A 19056-nucleotide genomic window follows, 5' to 3' on the forward strand; every position below is an offset into this window, starting at 1 on the left:
AGCGAAACCTTTATCGTTAAATCTGTCTCTCGTTCAGGAAATCGGACTGACGAGACACCGCGAGACAGCGGCGCGTTCATCATTCAGGTCACGGTCGCCCCGCCGTGTTCAATAATAAAATATACAGCACAAAAATGTGTCGATTGCTATACGCGACGATCCACACGCGACGAGGCAGCTCCAACTCTTGAGCGGTATCCCTCCGATTATCGAGGAGAGAAACGTTCCGTACCCAGAGACCTGTACCCACGTTAAATGTATACGCGAGAAAAACATCGCGGATGGCGATGTGATGTTGCGCATTTAAAACTCTTCTTATAGCGTTTATTACTTAGTAGATAAGACTAGAGCGACGTAGAAAAAAAAGCGCGCGTGTGTGTGCGTCTCCACCGTGAATGTAAATTTTTATAAAGTTTCAAAACGTTAACACGGCAGGTTGTTGTAGCCCCTCGCAGCAGTAAGGTAAAATCCCCGATTTGAACGAGCGATACGACTTAACAGTTAGACCGCTGCCTCGAGTCTCGGAAGAGAGACAGATATCTTTGTGACCGAGAACGTACAGACCGGTATGCGACTGTCGAATGTAAAAGAAGAAGAAAAAAAGCTGGGTCCGTGATCGCCGGGACGACACGACGATCGAGGACGAGAGAGAGGGTGCGCGCGTGCGTTCGCCGAGGCAGTTTGTCAAAATTGTCAGACGCGTCCGCGACTGATGACGAACGATATCCCGCATCCCACCCGATCGCATGATCGTCACTCTCTCTCTCTATCTTTGTCTCTCTCTCGCGCTTTACTTTCGATCGGTGAAGTCCTCGCGAGACGCGGGCGCAGCAGCGAAATAATAAGCGGGACACACGACCGCTGGTTTGTCGATTATTATCGCAAATATAACGCATTATTCCGTACCAAGTACGGCTAGAGCTATCTCAAATAATTTATTATAGGATTAGAAGGATAAAAAAAAAAAGAACAAAAAAAGAAAAGAGTCAACTGTAACGCGAGTAACGGAGCACGAACGAAGAAAGGCCTGCATCGACGACCATGTGACACCCTTCACACTTGCCGACCCACACCCTCCCCCTCCCTCCCGACCCATCCCGACTCGATCTTATATTTCCTCCCTTTCCTCCCGAGAGCACACACCCCCTCCCCTATACCCTCAAGAACAAAACAAAACAACATATTGTAATCTATTGTAGATTGTTGTAGATAAATTATACGGTTTGACCGTACATTGTTACTTTTTGTCGACAATATAAAATACACAGATATATAAGTAATTATCCTCGTTACGTCTTCTCGTTATTTCATTATACCCGCCCGTATGTTAGCAAGATGAGATATGTGATGTTATTTATGTTTTTTTAAATTATTTATTTTGTACAAAACAAAAATTACTTCGTAATATGATACATCGTAATGGACATGCAAAATATCTTTTAATGTGTGAAAATTGCTGATAATTAAAAAGATAAAATATATACAGAGTATACTTGATTTATCTTTATTTTGTACAAGGTAATAGTTAAATAATCTAAAAGATTTTAAGAGATAATTCTTTACATTAATTTAAAAAAAAAACTTTATATGACCATATGTTCAAAACGGCTTAGTTTTGAAGATACACAGTGTCAAAATTAAAGGAAAAATATTGTCTTTTTCAAAAATTTCGAAAACCATTTGGATTATATTAATGAAACTTTATATACGTTTAAAAGATAAGGAGGCTCATCTTTTGAGACCAAACATTATTTTTTTATTCACTCAGGGACGGACTTAAGAATAAGCATCAAATAAACACAGATTATAACTGCAAGGTTGCAACATTATAACATTCCAGTTATATTGCATAAATGTTACAATGTTACTGTATATTGCAGTCATAATCCGTGCTGTTGCTGAGCGGATATCCTAATAAACAGTATTTTTCGTTATTTAATACAATTGATAGCTCTCTTCTTTTAAATATCTATTTAATTTACGTTCTTGTCTTTCAAACGTTCACAAAGTTTCATCAAAATAACTCGAACAGTTTTTGAACGTTTTAAAAAATTGATGCAACTGATTTGGAGTTAGCAAACATACATACAAAAAATACTTATAGGTCGAATTGAGAACTTTCTCCTTTTTTGAAGTCGATTAAAAATGAAATTTTTCCCTTCAACTTTGACACTCTGTATCTTTGAGTAGTACTCTAAAAGATTTTAAGGTGATACACCTCACACTAGTTCAAAATGAAAAATTTTATGTGATCATATGTTTGAACTAAGTCGTACAAGCAACTCCCAAAATTATATTCCGTTATAAACAAGGAAAATTTAATATTTAGTGTTGAAGCCTGACTTATATGCAGTATTCTCTTCAAATATATTTATTAAGATATTATCAAATATATTTTTTAAGGCATATTTACGTAACACATCGCTTATTTTTTATGTATTAAAAGTATTAAAACGTAATTTAATCTCTTCCAATAAATCTACCAGTAAAATATAGCATTCTTTAATTTGAAAATGTAATCAAACTAGCTTGTTCATCGAAAACAGAGTTGATCTGCCAACGAAGAAAACATTATACAAACAAGGCTCAATTGATGCGAATTGCTTTTCAACCTTAAAATCTTTTAGAGTACTACTATCATCCTGTATCCAGAAACCATTTTGAATTAATGAGTAACACTAGGCGTACTGGGTGAGCCTACCACGTCAATAATTTCCGCTTTGACTTCCGGTTCTGTTTTTGGTAGAAGCGCCGGTGGTATCGTTAAAGTCTGAAATAAAAGGTATGTGATAAACGTAACAAATTCAAAATTACTATTACTTGAAATTATATCCAATTGATATTCGAAGAGATTCATATTGATAATCACCTTTCCTGGTGCTAGCGCTTCATATTGATGCCTTAAAGACTGTAACTCATAATCACATGTCGATAAAGCACTTCTCAATTCGTAATGTAAAACTATGTCGCTACGCAGTTCGTTAAATTGTTGACATATTTGCTCCGTTGGTGGTGGATTTAATTCTACAATGTAAATCAACAGTTTCCATTTTAATCCTCGATTTTGAAACTTTACAAGGGCAATATAAAAAATTGGAATTATAACCTCTTACCTAAACGCAATTCATTCAGCATTTGTTCAATGCCCTTCATTTTCTTCTGACCGAGACTACTTGGTAATTTGATTCTCTGAGAACGAAGAGTAACACCACTGTTCTTAAAATCGGGAAATTTAATTCCAGCTGATTCTACTGCCTGTAAATTTAAAAAAAAAAACATCATAAATGCCTTGATATAAATGTATCATTGTGCATAGAAAATAATTATACAACGTACATGAGAAGTGTCGGTTTTACTCGGTCTATTCCTAGAAGAGCTGCTGCTCTTTTTGGAAGATTTTCTCTCGCTCTTCCTGGGATCTGCTTGATGATCGGCCGCTGTAATCAATTTCTGCAGATCTTGCGTCTTTCTGTCTCTCTCCTTCTTCCTTTGCTCGATCTTACGCAATTCAGCCAGCAGAGTCTGTTCTTCCTCCACTTGTTCAGGCGTACGTTCGAACAGCTTTTTCAGCTGTTCCTTTCTGCGCTTCTCGTGTTCAGCATCAAAGGTATATACCTTGTCAGTGTGGGATTTTGCCTTTATCAATGCAGCACATACCTGATAGTACCTGGAGTGTGGATTTATTTTAAATGGCAAACGCATTCCAAAAAGCATATTCAAATCAAATAAATACACGTATACGTATCAACCTTACCTCTCTTTTAGGTCTTCTACAGATCTAGCGGGGAACTTGGTGCGATCCCATCTGTCTCTGATGATAATAAACCTAAGGTCAAACCTTCTGCACAAATCGAACAGATGGTCGGTCTCCGAGCGTGTCCAGCCGTTGGTCACCAAATGCTGTATGTACTCGGCATTCGTATATGTAGGGATAGGAACTTTCTTGTTGAATTTTGCGAAGGGATACTCCTTCCCGGCGTCGGCGACACGCCGCCAGTGTTTAAATTTCGCGTTGTCCGTGCGCGCCGGATTAGTAAACTCTACCCATCTCCATGGTCTGACTTTCTTCATACCGAGCTTGGCACGCACTTGCTTGTATCCCTTTGCGGTGTCGGTTGGAAACAACGGCGGCACATCGTTGTTGTCCTTGCAGAGGAGGGCGAACACCTCGCGGTGCATGCCCTCCGGACGTTTTGGCATTTTGTTGTAGTCATACCGTTTACGACTCTTTTTGTCGCTGCCCAATATCGACTCTTTCGTAAGTTCCGTAGTCGTCGGCACTTCAATATCCAGAATATCGCGCACGTCTGCCATCGTGACGACTACTAGTATTTTCTCCTGAAGATATTCTTTTTTTTTTTTTTTTTTACTTTTTGTTCCGCATCCGCCGGTCAGGTGGAATTTTGCGCCTGTAACCTCTTCTTTAGATTATACAGCGTCTGAATATTCCTATCATGTGAAGACACTTTACGTTTTTCGAGGTTAGCTTTCCTATCGTACAGGTTAACTTGCTTGCTTTAACGTCGTGTAACCAACTTTAATAAACAACCACATCACTTCTCGACTGCTTTGAGCGAGGAAATTTAAAAGGAAAGGATAAAATTACTGCAAAAGCTGCTGCAAATTACATTCGTCTGTAAAAATAATCTCTTGCATACAGATACACTTGTATCTACCTGCGACGACTGCGATTGCTGAGGGCTGCGAGATATATCGACTATCGAGTAAAGAACATATATCGATATATCACGTATCTATTATCTCAAAATGCCTGCACTAACGCCCCCTGAGGAAGTGGATGTAAACTACATAGCAACATTCACTTTTCGCGGGTATACAATTTGTGGTGCGTGTCCATGCTACATTCACCTTTCGAGACTGCTGGGGCTTTATTTTCAAAAAATTGCGCATTCGAAAATCATATCCTCTCTCAGATTACGGATACTATAATGCGTACTCGATACTATAAATTTTTGAAATATTATATTCATTTACAGAGTATAAATAAACAACACTAATATAGAATTTAAATTTCAATAAAACTCCACTGTTTATAAACTTATATAGTATTTATTTATACTCCAAATATAAAAGACTGTTTTAATATTTATGAAAAATATTGAGTAAATAAAGAAATGAAAAAATATCATTTTCATAAATTTATGTATCAAGATATACATTTTGACAAGAAAATTGTATGATGTAAGTATATTGATAGGGTCGAAACATTTACGTTTTATCTTGTTAGAAGATACAAATATCATCAGAATTCGAATTGTTTTTAAAGACGGCTTGTAGGAACACGTCGCTCTCATTGTAATCCAAATTTATACACATGTATATAAAATAGATTGCTGCACACATTTACTATTTCAAGATTAAAATAAGAAATAATTTATTCACTTACAGGTGATGCGCAGCAGCGGAATTTGAACGTTAATCTGTAACACACAAATAAATCCAAATTAAAACAGCGTCCGAAATAATTAATATTTAAAAAATGAATCGTTGAACGCATCAAATATTTTATTTATTTTTAAAACAAATATTTAGATAAAAAATTCTAATGCGGAAAATATTCACGCAATTACTGACAATGTAATCGCATATTTTAATTACTTGTCTGCGTTATATATTTATAAAAAAAATAATTGCACGATGAATCCTACAATCGCACGAAGTTCACTTGACGGATCTGTCATCGTATTATTCAATCGACATATTTTCTATACATTCATTATGCAGACAAATTAATTGAAACACGTAACGTAATTAGCAGTAATTGCAATTATTCTCTGTATCGTTCCTTAATTACATATCTGTTTATAAGAATTATCCAAAGGAATTTTATCAATAGAAAATCTATATGCCTCAGTATTAGCGAATCAGTTGTGTCGAGAGATTTTAAGGTGGTTAAATCCATTGTAGAACAACAATGACGAAATAATAATTATTCACCCGTGGTTGTTCCGCCGTTGCCCGATGCCTCCCAGGCCTCCTCCTCCGCTCTTGCAGTCACTCCTCTCCGTTGCCGATCCTCCGTTGGCGCTCATGGCCCTGCATCTGCATCACACACTCACACAACACTTACGCAAACACTCGTACGATACTCGCGGAAACTGCGATCGCGCGGCATCACACGAAGTACGAACGACATTAGCCGCGACATTAGACGCGTTCCGACACACACTGCCAGCACCGAAAATCTATAGTTCACGTTATGTATACTACAGGTTTTCAGTATCGACAATGATATCGGAACACGGCCTTTATCGCGCAGCGAGGAAAGAACGAATTAGGTACGAATTAAACAAATTACAGCAACAGATCGCGCTTGATCGCGCAGAGCCACGACTCGCTCGGCCAGCGTCGAACTCACAATGATGGAAACGACACACGTACGATACGACCGAGTCAAGTTAACGATTAATCGAAAGATCGATCTGCATACGCAATCGATCGTTCACTTAATTCGGCACTGTCCCCACGATGTATTTTGAAAGCTTAAATTACAATACCTTACGCTATCAACAAACAATCGATATACATACATATATATATATATATATACATACGGCTTCCCGTGTATCTCGATCCGACGACTCGCGTATTACTTCGCAACTTCAGAAATCGGAAATGACGGTCGCGGCGTTTTACATTCGAATCGGCGGGAAACGAATTTAATCTGATACATTGACTACCACTGGCCGTCGTTTATATATAAATGACACAATTTCATGAAAAATTTTTAAGAGGTTTAAACAAGAAATTTTTACTTAATTTTAACTTAATTTTTTTAGTTAAGTGTCTGTTAAATATTAATAAATCAATTAATCCAAATACTCATTTAACAGTGTTCATTTCCAACCGCGATCTCTGGTATATCGCTTGTTAATTAGAAATTAATTAGAGGCACCGTGATTATAACGACGTGCTTTCGTCGTGGTCTTTCCTTAAGGATATCGGGACATATACATATTCAAGATTTCTTTTTTTCTATTCTTCATTCTTTTTTTCTAAATATCGGTGCATCATGACTGACGGTTACTTGAGAAACGGTAATTATTCTCACAATGAACGTATATTTTTTAGGAGACAAACGTGTTGTCGTTTCGAATGTGCCTCGATACCTCTACAAATTTAAACGGCTATGCATTTCTGTTCTCGTGTGCATATGTACATGAAATTATTATTTCTGACTATTCTTCTAATCCAATAAAAATTTTCGAAACTAATACATCAAAGTATCAAACACACGTAATGAGATAAGAGGTGAAACGAATCAAAACTGAAGGGGATTTCAATTTCAAAAATTTTATTTATTGCAAATTTCTTTTGCTATTTATAAGTAAGATGAGCAAATCTGCGGTTATCAATTATCATGTCATCAAAAACATATGTAGACGAATTTATAATGCTTGAATTTTTAGATATAATACACATGCCATAAGTACGACCGTAATTGCAATATCTTAATATTGCAATATCTTAATATTAAATAATATTAAATTAAGCACATGCTTATAACAATTGTATATATACATACAATAAAAACTTGTATTATTAAATGTCATTATCTATTATTAAATCATTTTCACTTACGCCATAATTATCTTATTGTACGATGTATTTCATACATTCACGCTATAAATATTAACTCATAAAAATACATAAAATACATAATATAAATTTTTATTGAGGTCGCATGATATCAATACTTTGAGGAGCCGTAATATCAAGTAAATTGATAGTATCAGGCGACCGATAATTTGTGGAATGTGACGGAACAGATAATCCCTGATTATCCGCCTTCTCCAAGTTGAAAAATTTACACTTTACAATATACCAGAAGCTCTGTACAATGTTTTTAATTAATCCTGCAAATTAAGATAATTTAATAACCCTTTTTATATTAAATTTAGTTCGCAAAAAACTCGCAACTTATTTGCAAATTTACCTACCGCTTGTAACAAATATACCACCTACAGTGGCACATAGTTTCACTAAAAACTGAAAAATTGTATCACGTTCCTGAGTTACTTTGATCTTGAGCGCACTCATATCGTATTTGAAAAAAATTCCGGGTATTCCATGAGATCCCTTATGATGATCGATTGGTCTCTGATGATCTTTGACGCTATATTGGTACGTTTTAGATGTACTTAGTAATGTTCTAATATCTGTAGGAACAACCTCAACGAAATACTGATAAAGCATCATATCTGAAAGAAAAATCATCATGTGGAACGTCATATGCTAACTTGTTTCTGAAATCTTGGGAACAAGAAGGCAAACTTACTGTTATCTGCAATCTTCTCATCCCCTTCAAGGGGATGCACAATACCCGGACTAGGTCCACCAAATGAAAATCTATTGATTCTGTGCGTGAAGTTATAATCCCGATCTGTCATAAACGCAGATATGTGTATATGACCGTGTGGCACAGATAACGATTTTCCCGCAGTTATATGGAAGTTACCCGCTACTTTATTAACGTTTAGACTACCGTAAACACGGCAGGCATTTGGTGCGTAATCTGGTTCAGACGACCTAAATGGCATAAAAAGGTTATGTATACACAAGCGTCAAGCAATGATACATCTGCGATTTTCAACAAATATCACAGATTTACAAATTGTTAGGTTAGTTCACACATACCGCTTTGGCATCTCACTGTAAAGAGTAACTTGATTGGACTTCCAGAGCAGTTCATGAATAGCGTGATACTCTTCTCTTAAATAGGAATTCATATGCTTTAAAGCTTCGAAATGTGCCCTTTGTTCTGCCGTTAATTCCCACCACGTATCCTCTTCCTTCAAAGAATCAAAATCTATCATATGCTGATTCGTAGAGTCTAAAACATCAGCACCGATGCGACCACATGGCATTGCCACTGTTACATCAATATTGATTTGCAGTTTTGCATCAATTTCGGTATCCGGCTCAAATTTGAATTGTAATCTGCTGTCGAGATAATAGCTCGTCTCAGCTATTATCAAATACGCAATGATAAGAAATGTAAAAATAGAAACTGAAACACAGAGAACCAGATTATTAATCGGAGTGAGTAAAAATAAAAGCATAGCTAAGTACAATACATATACAGTAATATATATAATAAAAATATATATATATGTATATATATATATATATATATATTATCTTTAACATAAATATTTTACTAATATCTATCAACTCACAAGTTCCCCCAACTGCAGTTTTGTCAACATATAACTCAGGAACTTTCGGGAATGCATCCAGTTCCTTAACTGTCTTAACATTAACGTGTCGTCGCCTCAACATTTTTACAACTTATTTGCGTATATTCACAAATTATTTCATGATATTACAACTAACCTATAAAAAGTGGTATTTGCTTAGAAAAAATCTAGAGACAAGTAACAGTTCGAGATTTACCTCTAGCACTGCGTTTATCACCATATTCACTACATATCTAAATCTCAGTTAAATAAAAAAGCGCAGTACTTTGTGCATTTTTTGACACGTGGGTATCATGTACATTTTGACACGTCTCCTCTACACAAGAAATATGAAACATACGAAACAGACGAGACGAGCCAATGCCAAAGCTATAAAAATATTACAGCCGCGATTTTGCATATAGAAAGATGGCGCCACAATATACTTACATCACTTCATAAAATTATGTATTATAGCTACGCATATTTAAAAATATTTAACATTTTATATATTTTACACAAGTATTTCGATAAACATTATGACCTGTGCGTTCGAACATTTCGATCTAAAGTTCTATCTAAACTATTTAAATAAGCCTAAATATTAAATCTTCTAAAGAATAAAGTGGCTAGATGAAAATGTACATATTACCTATTCCTACAACTTTTAGTTCTCTTAAAAGTTCATATTTATTATAAATCAATGTATGATGCAAAAAAATTTAGTACAGTATAAAGATAGAATTGCGAAATGATCTTTCGTATAAAAGAAAATTAATCTTAATGGAAAAGCTTGTGACTGTTAATAATTTAAGAATTTCATTGTCTCATATAATACAAATAAGGATTTTGTAATTTCAGAAATAAAGACATTAGATATTTTAAAAATATTCGAACTATGAAAATGTGCCAAACGTATGAATAAATTTGTGGCCCTGATAAGGGCCGTTGGTCTTGAGAGGAATGATTCACTTGGAGCTGGTGTACTTGGTGACGGCCTTGGTGCCTTCACTCACGGCGTGCTTTGCCAGTTCTCCGGGCAGCAAAAGCCTGACAGCAGTTTGGATCTCCCGAGAGGTGATGGTTGAGCGTTTGTTGTAGTGAGCCAAACGGGATGCCTCGGCGGCGATACGCTCGAAGACATCGTTGACAAAGCTATTCATTATGCTCATAGCTTTGCTGGAGATTCCGGTGTCCGGATGGACCTGCTTCAGTACTTTATAGATGTAGATAGCGTAGCTCTCCTTCCTCTTCCTTTTCTTCTTCTTGTCGGTCTTGCTGATGTTCTTCTGGGCCTTTCCAGCCTTCTTCACCGCTTTGCCGCTCGCCTTCGGTGGCATGATGCTTCGGAGTCTTCGTAAAGTGCCGCGTGAGCAATCGCTGAGACGGAACTTCGAAAAGTGACCGGCCTCGCTTAGCGCAGTCTATATATACAGTTCAGCGACAGCGACGGCGCTCCAATCGCGTGACGCGACGCAGCCAATCGTGGCGCTCTCGGCGTCCCATTGGATGCGTGCAGCTGCGGCAATATGGTATAAATAGTCGGCGAAAGGCTTCCGGAGCCACACTCCGACTTCGGACGTTTTACCCATCGTTTCTGTGTACTCATCGTTCGCTGACCGCAAACATGTCTGGCCGTGGCAAAGGTGGCAAGGCTAAGGGAAAGGCGAAGTCGCGCTCTAATCGCGCCGGACTGCAATTCCCCGTTGGACGTATCCATAGACTTTTGCGAAAGGGAAATTATGCCGAGCGCGTCGGCGCTGGCGCCCCGGTCTATCTTGCCGCGGTGATGGAATACCTCGCTGCTGAGGTATTGGAGTTGGCAGGAAACGCCGCTCGCGACAACAAGAAGACCAGGATCATTCCCAGGCACTTACAGCTTGCCATACGCAATGACGAGGAATTGAACAAACTGCTCTCTGGCGTTACCATTGCTCAGGGTGGTGTACTGCCGAACATTCAAGCAGTCTTGCTGCCAAAGAAGACCGAGAAAAAAGCTTAACTGCAGAACAGCAATTACAAACGGCCCTTTTTAGGGCCACTAATTTTTTCATACGAGGAATATTTCTTTTGCAATTTTATTTTTACTACCTACATATATATATAATTAACCTCTATTTGATTTTTATATATCTAACAGCGTAAACAATTTATTAAAAATGTTCTTTATCGTTCAATTTAATCTTACTACTATAATAAAACAAATTATACGAAAGTATATATTTCAAAATACGTAGTATATTTGTCTGAATCTCGAGGAATTGCACGCGTTATATAGAATACATTATTGCAAACTATATCTAGAATTTTAAGATTGTAATGTGCAATTAGTTTTTTTTTTTTAACATTTAAGTTAATACGAGAATGCATCATTGTAAAAAATACGTTTAAACTTTAAAAAATACATTACGATAAATCTTTAAATTATGAAGAGAGTATCTTTTGAGACACGCGTTTAAAAAAAACGTGAGAGAAGTAACGTTAAATAAAATATTTGTGTGAAACTTATACGAATATATATATATTTATTATTCTGCATTTTGAAAGTACAATGTTCTTACTTGAACTTTAAATCTTAAAATATCTTTTCGAATATATCTTGCTTTCCGAAACTTATCTAACGTATTTAACATATTTTGTAACTGTAAGAGGAAAGACTATCACTCGCGATAAAACGATTTATTTAAAAAGAATCAATTAAAAGATTAAATAAATTCTGAAATTATTTCAAACTACTTAATGTCTTAGTTTATTAATGATTGCCAAATATTTTCGAAAAAATTCCTTTCAATCTTTTGAACTGTATCTTTATTTCTAAAATTTTACCTACATGGTCAATAATTTTATATAAAATTACATCTAATCTTCAAATAAATTTTAAGATTAAATTATAGGAAAGGAAGTGTAAAGACTTTTATTGATATTAATATATATTATATAATTATTATGTATGACAACTTCAGATATAATTGTTTATTTTAAAATTGACATTTCGTACACATAATTGATTTGATAATCATGATGCGAATTAATCACAATAAAGGAAAACAATCAAATATCAACTTATACAGACAGAGATCGCTTGGAGTAGTGGTTAAAGTCTACGGCGTATGGCGGTTGACCACCTTCGCTGACCCAAACCGATCCGTTTTCACCCTTCTGGATGAGATCTAACATTGCAGGTGCCACATTATCCGTTGTCTGTGTTGGATAATCTGCCATCTCGTTGACCTCACTGCCTATCACTGCACGGACAGAGTCACAAAGCTTCTCGCTTATGTTTGCGACCAACGCTGTGAATGTAACGCCCGGGCACATGATAATAACTCGCACTCCGGTCTTGTCGTACATACTTGCCAGAGACTTGCTGAATCCCAGGACGGCATATTTCGAAGCGGAATATATTGGCAGAAAATAAGCTTCGTGCAATCCAACTACGGATGCAATATTCACGATTACACCGCCCTTGCCGCCCTTATGCTTTCCCATATAGTCGAATGCCAACATAGAGGCACGAATTAGCGCCTTGACGTTCAGATCGATCGTCTCGTCCAAATACTTGTCGTTCAACATACCGGCGTTGTTGATAAGAATATCAAGCCCTTCGAATGAATCGACGACTTTCTTGAACGTTTTCTCCAAATCGTCAATCTTCGTCACGTCACAGGCGATGAAGACGGCATGGCCCTTTCCAAATTCGTTCTCCAACGTAGACACCGCATTCTGGCCGTCCGATGTTGGTAGGTCGACCACGGCAACTCTCTTTGCACCATTGCGAAGCAGTATTTCGGCGTACTTGTAGCCTAATCCGCGAGCTGCTCCAGTGATCATAACAGTTTTATTCTGTACGTCGTACAACATTATGCTGATTTCTTGAAACTGTTAATAAGACAGCGCAATGATTTATACTGTCTATAAATAGAATACATCCACTTTAATATTCCTTCTTATCACGCCTGCTCTTGACGACGATTCGTCAGCAAACTTGCTGGTGGGAAATATCGAAGTCTCTGAGTGTTTACTTAAAACATTTTTATATTATCTGACGGAAAAATTTGAAAAAAAGTACAGTTTTAATTACAGTTTTTAAATTCAAATATACGTATGTATAATGTTATAAATAAAAATATTAAATATTCCATATTACAGATTATTATTATTTCATACTACAATTTATTAAAAATATCTTTATTACATCTTTACTTTTTCTTATTTTATTAAAATAAAGAAAATATTTCGTGCATAATTCTACGCCGCTCAGAAATGACTATTAGGTATGGTACTGAAAGGTATGGTAAAAAGGACTTAATTAAATATTTAGAATGATTGATCAACAAAAGAGAGAATGAATTTGGAAAAATTTTGTGTGATTACATATACTAGGAATGTCATAAAGTCCAGCTGTTCAATTTGTCAAACATTTGTCGAATAAATTTCTGGCTTAATCTAGAAGCAAACAGGATACCGATTATGACACCTACGATCATGTCTCTGCAATATCATTCGTAACATACGTACATTAAAAAATAAAGATAAGATATAATAATTTAAAAAAAGAGAAAAATTACAATGGATATCAACGTCTATATATTGAAACACCAAATAAGAATATGAATTTTAGTTCTCGTAAAATTTCTCGAAATTTCTGACAACATTATAATCATCACAATGATCATGATCCTAATTATAAGTTGAACGATTTTTGCGTCAGAATATTTTATGATTTGCTATTTGATACATTTTTACTCCGCTATTTTTTTTTATCTTTGTAACATTTATATAATACTTTTATGAAAAATATTTAAATACATGAATTCAAATATATTTACATAAAAATGTACGTAAAATATAATATATATGAAAATTATATATTATATTTATATTTTAATAATAATTTAATACTAATTTAATATTTATATACTTATATTTTAATTTATTATAACACATTAATATAATATTAATGTGTTAATTATGTTTTAATCCTTAATACACATGAAAAATATTTTCCGATCCCTTTCTATACATGAATCGTTCGAATATGAGTTAATTTTTCTTTGACAAATATAAATGTTATATATCAATGTTGTAACATTATAACTATAATCAGCACGAATAAGAGAAATACACTTTTTCATAAAAAATTAAAACTCTAAATAAAAATGATTTAAAGAAAAGTATGTTCCTTATCTTAAAGTTGACATTCCAAAATACAAAAAAAAAACAAAGTTCAAATGTTGGCTGTCTAAAAAATTGAATTAATCAGTATAACCTGATAATGATGTTTTTTAATATGCACGAATGGATATATAAATTGATATCAAATCTATTTTATTTATTTTAATACATTAAATTTTAAGATAGGAAGTATAAGGACTTTTATATTAACCATATTAATGTAACACCATAATATTAATTATCATAAATATCAATTCAGTTATAATATCATTATTTCTTTAAAATTGACATAATTTCGAACACAATTGATTTAACCGTCATAGTAAATTAATCAAAACAAAGAAAGACAATCAAATAATAACTGATATAGGCAGAGATTGCTTAGGTATAAAGAGGAAAATCCGCAGCGTATGGCGGTTGATTATCTTTGCTGACTCAAACCGCTCCGTTTTTACCCTTCTGTATGAGATCTATCATCACAAGTACTACATTGTCGGTTGTCTGTAGCACATAATTCTCCAAATCGTCGTCTTGCAAAGCGCGAATAGAGTCGTAAGTCTTATCATTGACATTTGTGACCAACGATGTTACCGCCCGGGCATGATAACAATTCGCACCCCGGTCTTGTCGTACATACCAGCCAGAGACCGGCTGAATCCTATAACGGCATATGTTTCGAAGCGGTATACATTGGCAGATAATAAATTGGGTCCAATCCAGCCACGGATGCAACGTTCATGATTACACCGCCTTTGCCGCCTTTATGCTTTCCCAAGTAGTCGAATGCCAGCATAGAGCCGCGAATTAATGCCTTGACATTGAGATCGATCATTTCCTCCCAATGTACGTCGTTTAACATATCAGTTGTTGATAAGAATATCAAGACCTTCGAATGTATCGACGACTTTCTTGAAAGCTTTCACCAAATCGTCAGCCTTCGTCACGTCGCAGGCAATGAAGATTGCACGACCCTTTCCAAATTCATTCTCCAAAGTAGTAGCTGCATCCTGGCCATTCGATGTTGGCAGGTCGACCACGGCAACACTTCTTGCATCATTGCGAAGCAATACTTCGGCGTACTTGTAGCCTATTCCGCCAGCTGCTCCAGTAATCATTACAGTTTTATTCTGTACGTCATACATTATGCTGATTTCTGGAAGCTTTCAATCAGCTTTCAATCATAATCGATTCTTATATTATCGTCTTTAAAGCGCGCTCTATCCTTGTTTTATGTTTAATGAATGATAAAGATAGAATGACGCGAACGCGCCTTATTACATAAATATAATCTCAAGATGTCATAAACCAATCACAACAAGAGCGATATTAATTGGCAGTTGAAACCGACTTAAAATAAAAACGGGCAATAAATACTACTCTCATTTCAAGATCATTTTAAGTAAGTGCGTAGTGATCATATTAAGATGCTATTATAACTCTGCGATTAATTTACGTTAAGACTATATTAATATTCGTATCGTCTGTAATTAGTTATAATAGTTATATACAATTTTTTTAAATACATAACTTTATAAATATTTTTTAAAGATGTAAAGTGATGTAAGAATCACTTAATAATTTTTGTATGCTTGTAAAATTAGCTCATTGTAAAATTAACGCAAATGAACAACCCATCATGTGTAGAAAAGAACCAGAAAATCAGTGTATACTAAAAGCTAGTCAGGTTAATCATATTTCATTTCTGTTTATCACAGATATGATCAATTTAATGATACCACTGTTTATTTTTAAATTGACATTCCATACACATATATAATTGATTTGGTGTTCGCCATGTAAATTAATTAACATAAAGTAATAGAATTATATGAGAAGTGCAATATCAACTTATACAGGCAGAGATCGCTTGCAATAATGGGGAAAATCCACGGCGTATGGCGGTTGATCACCTTCGCTGACCCAAGCCGCTCCGTTTTTACCCTTCTGAATAAGATCTAACATCGCAAGTGCTACGTTATCCGTTGTCTGCTTCGGATGTGTCTCCAAATCATCGTCAGGCTCACCTTTCAAAGCGCGGATGGATTTACAAAATTTTTGGTTGATATTTGCGACCAAAGTTGTTGCTGTAACACCCGGGCACATGACTACAACTCGCACTCCACTCTTGTCGTAAACATTTGCCAAAGACTGGCTGAATCCTAGAACGGCATATTTCGAAGCGGTATATACTGGCAGAAATTTAGCTGGGACCAATCCAGCCACGGAAGAAATATTCACGATTACACCGCCCTTGCCGCCTTTATGCTTTCCCATGTAGTCGAATGCCAACATAGAGCCGCGAATTAGTGCCTTCACATTGAGATCGATCGTTTCTTCCCAATAGTTATCGTTCAATATCCCAGCATTGTTGATAAGAATATCAAGTCCCTCGAATGCGTCAACAATCTTCCTGAATGCCTTCTCGAAATCGTCAGCTTTTGTCACGTCGCAGACGATGAAGATGACACGGTTCTTCCCAAATTCGTTTTGCAAAGTAGCCACCGCATTCTGACCGTTCGACGTTGGCAGATCGACCACGGCAATACTTCTTGCACCATTGCGAAGCAGTATTTCGGCGTATTTGTAACCTATTCCGCCAGCTGCTCCAGTGATCATTACAGTTTTATTCTGTACGTCATACATTATGCTGATTTCTGGAAGCCTTCAATCAGACGTAAGATACTTTAATAAGATTCAGCGAGATATGAGGTTCTTTAGCGAATCGCAATTCTACACTGTCAGTAAATAAAGCCCATCCAATTTAATATTTCCTCTTATCGCCCCTATTTTCGTCAACAATTTGTTAGCAAACTTGGTAGGAAAAAATAAGCCTCTTTTATTTACAAAACTCACACTTGTATTTCGTTATCTTGTTAAAGATAAAGTTAACCAAGTACAGGTATAATTCTACTGTAAACATTTAAATATATTGTATATTTAAGTTATAATTAAAAATATCAAGTATATACTGTACTAAAAATATTTCGTTGATAATATCTTTATTAAATGTTTGTTTATCATATCTTTATTAATTTTTTCTTATTTTATTAAAATAAAAAAAATTCCAAAGCGTATAATCTTGTGCTGCTGAAAAATTACTAGGTATTATACTGAAAAATGCAGTGATGAGTGACTTAATCGAATATTCAGAATTGATCGATCAAAACAATTTAAAGAAGAGGAAAAATTGAAAAGTTTTGTATAATTACATTAAATAAGAATATTATAAAATCAAGCTATTTAATTTATTAAACTTGCTGATAAACGAATTTCCGGCTTAATCTACAAAGAAATATGACGCCGATTACGACGCCTACGATCTTGCTTTTGCAACATCAGTCCCACAGTACACATGCAAAAAGAAAAATAAAGATAAGATAAAGATGTAATAAAAAAAAATATTCTAATAGATATAGACATCATCCACATATTAAAACGCCAAGAAAAAATACGAATTTTACACAGTTCATCATTTTTCCGACTTTAAATTCAATTTTCGATGTGTTCCCGACATGTGACGTAATTTTAACTAGCATCATTAAATTCCTCATCTCAAAAATGATAAGAAACGATGTCAATTTTACTTTCCGAAGTAAAAATCTTTTAATAACATTCTTCTTTCACGTTAAAATTACAATCATAATTATTAGCCCTTTTTACAAAAAGAATAATATTTTTGCATCAGAATATTTTATTATTTATTAATTGTTACATTTTTATCCCGCCACAAATATATTTGTAGTACTTTTACGTTACACTTTTACGTAAGATAATTCACGAGAACACTTAAGTACCTTTTTGGAATAACGAAATAATGTTAATAAATGAAATTAATTAAATTAATATTTATGTTTTAAAGAACTTTATTTACTTTACCAAATAAAAAATTTAACTTTCGATATTCCATATTATTACAAAAAAAATGATGAAGCTACATTTTACAAAAGTGACATGTTCTATGTATGTATTTATCAGATAGTATTTATCAGATGCTACCTTAGTGCCTTCTAGAGAAACTGCCGCAATTAAATAGTATGATGCAATAGAAACTTGTATATGTTTTGCTTATCTACAGTACACAATCGAGTTTAAGATATTAAAACAAGTGTGAAAACAGGAACTGAGAAAATTGATATCATAAAAACATAATAATATTGCAAACAGCAAATTAAGATAAAGAGCATTTCACGAATTTAAAATATTTAGATTTATATAAAACGTACAATCAAAATTTTAACTCATAAAATCATTTTAATAAAGCACGAAAAATTGCTTTGGATTTTACTGCCATCTTCTCCTTAAGTTTTATGCGAAAATGTCACTGCAATTTGTAACAATACGTATATGTACGCATATAACAATTTTACAAAATATAAACTGTATCGGCCACATGACTTCCATGATACACTCAAAACTGTATATTATTTATCCGGTTTTATAGTAATTAAACATCTAACTACAGACGTTATTATGCAAGAAATATTATAAAGATATATTTTACAACCTGGATTTTTTAATTTTTCCAATTCTTTTTTGAAGCTTGCACCGAAGTTTTTTTGACGTTGATAGTTCCGTAACTAGGTATTTATCGCACACGTTTGTGCAGAACAGCCAGTTCTTCCAACTACTTGTCTTCACCCAAGTCGTCTTATACTTTTATGCAGATACATTTAAATGCATA

The 19056-nt window shown here is 34.9% G+C and overlaps 6 protein-coding genes and 1 pseudogene across 7 annotated transcripts; 1 reads left to right on the top strand and 6 right to left on the bottom strand.

Annotated features, from left to right (window-relative positions):
• Positions 1-1645: 1645 nt before the first annotated feature.
• LOC105453163 (DNA methyltransferase 1-associated protein 1) lies at positions 1646-4952 on the bottom strand. Of its 2 annotated transcripts, XM_011694899.1 has the most exons (6): positions 3755-4952; positions 3337-3667; positions 3114-3255; positions 2870-3024; positions 2655-2770; positions 1646-2200 (listed from the first exon to the last, which is right to left on the bottom strand). In XM_011694899.1, exons 1-5 carry the CDS (start codon positions 4312-4314, stop codon positions 2666-2668), a joined length of 1293 nt encoding a protein of 430 aa, XP_011693201.1. In that variant the 5' UTR covers positions 4315-4952; the 3' UTR covers positions 1646-2200; positions 2655-2665. The 2 variants fall into 2 exon arrangements, with proteins under 2 accessions (XP_011693201.1, XP_011693200.1); XM_011694898.1 differs by having other exon boundaries at positions 1646-2770.
• Positions 4953-7614: 2662 nt separating this feature from the next.
• LOC105453164 (endoplasmic reticulum-Golgi intermediate compartment protein 2) lies at positions 7615-10023 on the bottom strand. The gene is made up of 6 exons (XM_011694901.1): positions 9418-10023; positions 9201-9357; positions 8659-9031; positions 8300-8550; positions 7962-8222; positions 7615-7877 (listed from the first exon to the last, which is right to left on the bottom strand). The coding sequence occupies exons 2-6, from the start codon at positions 9301-9303 to the stop codon at positions 7693-7695; spliced, it is 1173 nt and encodes a 390-aa protein (XP_011693203.1). The 5' UTR covers positions 9304-9357; positions 9418-10023; the 3' UTR covers positions 7615-7692.
• Positions 10024-10126: 103 nt separating this feature from the next.
• Positions 10127-10630, bottom strand: LOC105453165 (histone H2B). Its single transcript, XM_011694902.1, has one exon. It carries the CDS (start codon positions 10538-10540, stop codon positions 10169-10171), a length of 372 nt encoding a protein of 123 aa, XP_011693204.1. The 5' UTR covers positions 10541-10630; the 3' UTR covers positions 10127-10168.
• Positions 10631-10767: 137 nt separating this feature from the next.
• Positions 10768-11242, top strand: LOC105453166 (histone H2A-like). Its single transcript, XM_011694903.1, has one exon. The coding sequence runs from the start codon at positions 10828-10830 to the stop codon at positions 11200-11202; it is 375 nt and encodes a 124-aa protein (XP_011693205.1). The 5' UTR covers positions 10768-10827; the 3' UTR covers positions 11203-11242.
• Positions 11243-12158: 916 nt separating this feature from the next.
• LOC105453167 (15-hydroxyprostaglandin dehydrogenase [NAD(+)]-like) lies at positions 12159-13139 on the bottom strand. Its single transcript, XM_011694904.1, has one exon. The coding sequence runs from the start codon at positions 13059-13061 to the stop codon at positions 12264-12266; it is 798 nt and encodes a 265-aa protein (XP_011693206.1). The 5' UTR covers positions 13062-13139; the 3' UTR covers positions 12159-12263.
• Positions 13140-14507: 1368 nt separating this feature from the next.
• LOC105453169 lies at positions 14508-17109 on the bottom strand (annotated as a pseudogene).
• On the bottom strand, positions 16061-17036 carry LOC105453168 (15-hydroxyprostaglandin dehydrogenase [NAD(+)]-like). The gene has a single exon (XM_011694905.1). The coding sequence runs from the start codon at positions 17016-17018 to the stop codon at positions 16224-16226; it is 795 nt and encodes a 264-aa protein (XP_011693207.1). The 5' UTR covers positions 17019-17036; the 3' UTR covers positions 16061-16223.
• Positions 17110-19056: the final 1947 nt, after the last annotated feature.

Source organism: Wasmannia auropunctata, unplaced genomic scaffold (genome assembly GCF_000956235.1).
Source record: "Wasmannia auropunctata unplaced genomic scaffold, wasmannia.A_1.0 LD336002.1, whole genome shotgun sequence".
In the NCBI taxonomy this organism is placed as follows: domain Eukaryota; kingdom Metazoa; phylum Arthropoda; class Insecta; order Hymenoptera; family Formicidae; genus Wasmannia; species Wasmannia auropunctata.

Bases quoted from the DNA above. Each gene is read 5' to 3' on its own strand.
- LOC105453167 (XM_011694904.1), bottom strand. From the start codon at position 13,061: ATGTTGTACGACGTACAGAATAAAACTGTTATGATCACTGGAGCAGCT.
- LOC105453163 (XM_011694899.1), bottom strand. From the start codon at position 4,314: ATGGCAGACGTGCGCGATATTCTGGATATTGAAGTGCCGACGACTACG. The intron at 3,668-3,754 runs GTAAGGTTGATA...TCCACACTCCAG, and splicing joins GTAGAAGACCTAAAAGAGAG to GTACTATCAGGTATGTGCTG. The intron at 3,025-3,113 runs GTAAGAGGTTAT...TTTACATTGTAG, and splicing joins GCTGAATGAATTGCGTTTAG to AATTAAATCCACCACCAACG.
- LOC105453164 (XM_011694901.1), bottom strand. From the start codon at position 9,303: ATGTTGAGGCGACGACACGTTAATGTTAAGACAGTTAAGGAACTGGAT. The intron at 9,032-9,200 runs GTGAGTTGATAG...TCTGTGTTTCAG, and splicing joins AACTGCAGTTGGGGGAACTT to TTTCTATTTTTACATTTCTT. The intron at 8,223-8,299 runs GTAAGTTTGCCT...TTTTTCTTTCAG, and splicing joins TGAGAAGATTGCAGATAACA to ATATGATGCTTTATCAGTAT.
- LOC105453166 (XM_011694903.1), top strand. From the start codon at position 10,828: ATGTCTGGCCGTGGCAAAGGTGGCAAGGCTAAGGGAAAGGCGAAGTCG.
- LOC105453168 (XM_011694905.1), bottom strand. From the start codon at position 17,018: ATGTATGACGTACAGAATAAAACTGTAATGATCACTGGAGCAGCTGGC.
- LOC105453165 (XM_011694902.1), bottom strand. From the start codon at position 10,540: ATGCCACCGAAGGCGAGCGGCAAAGCGGTGAAGAAGGCTGGAAAGGCC.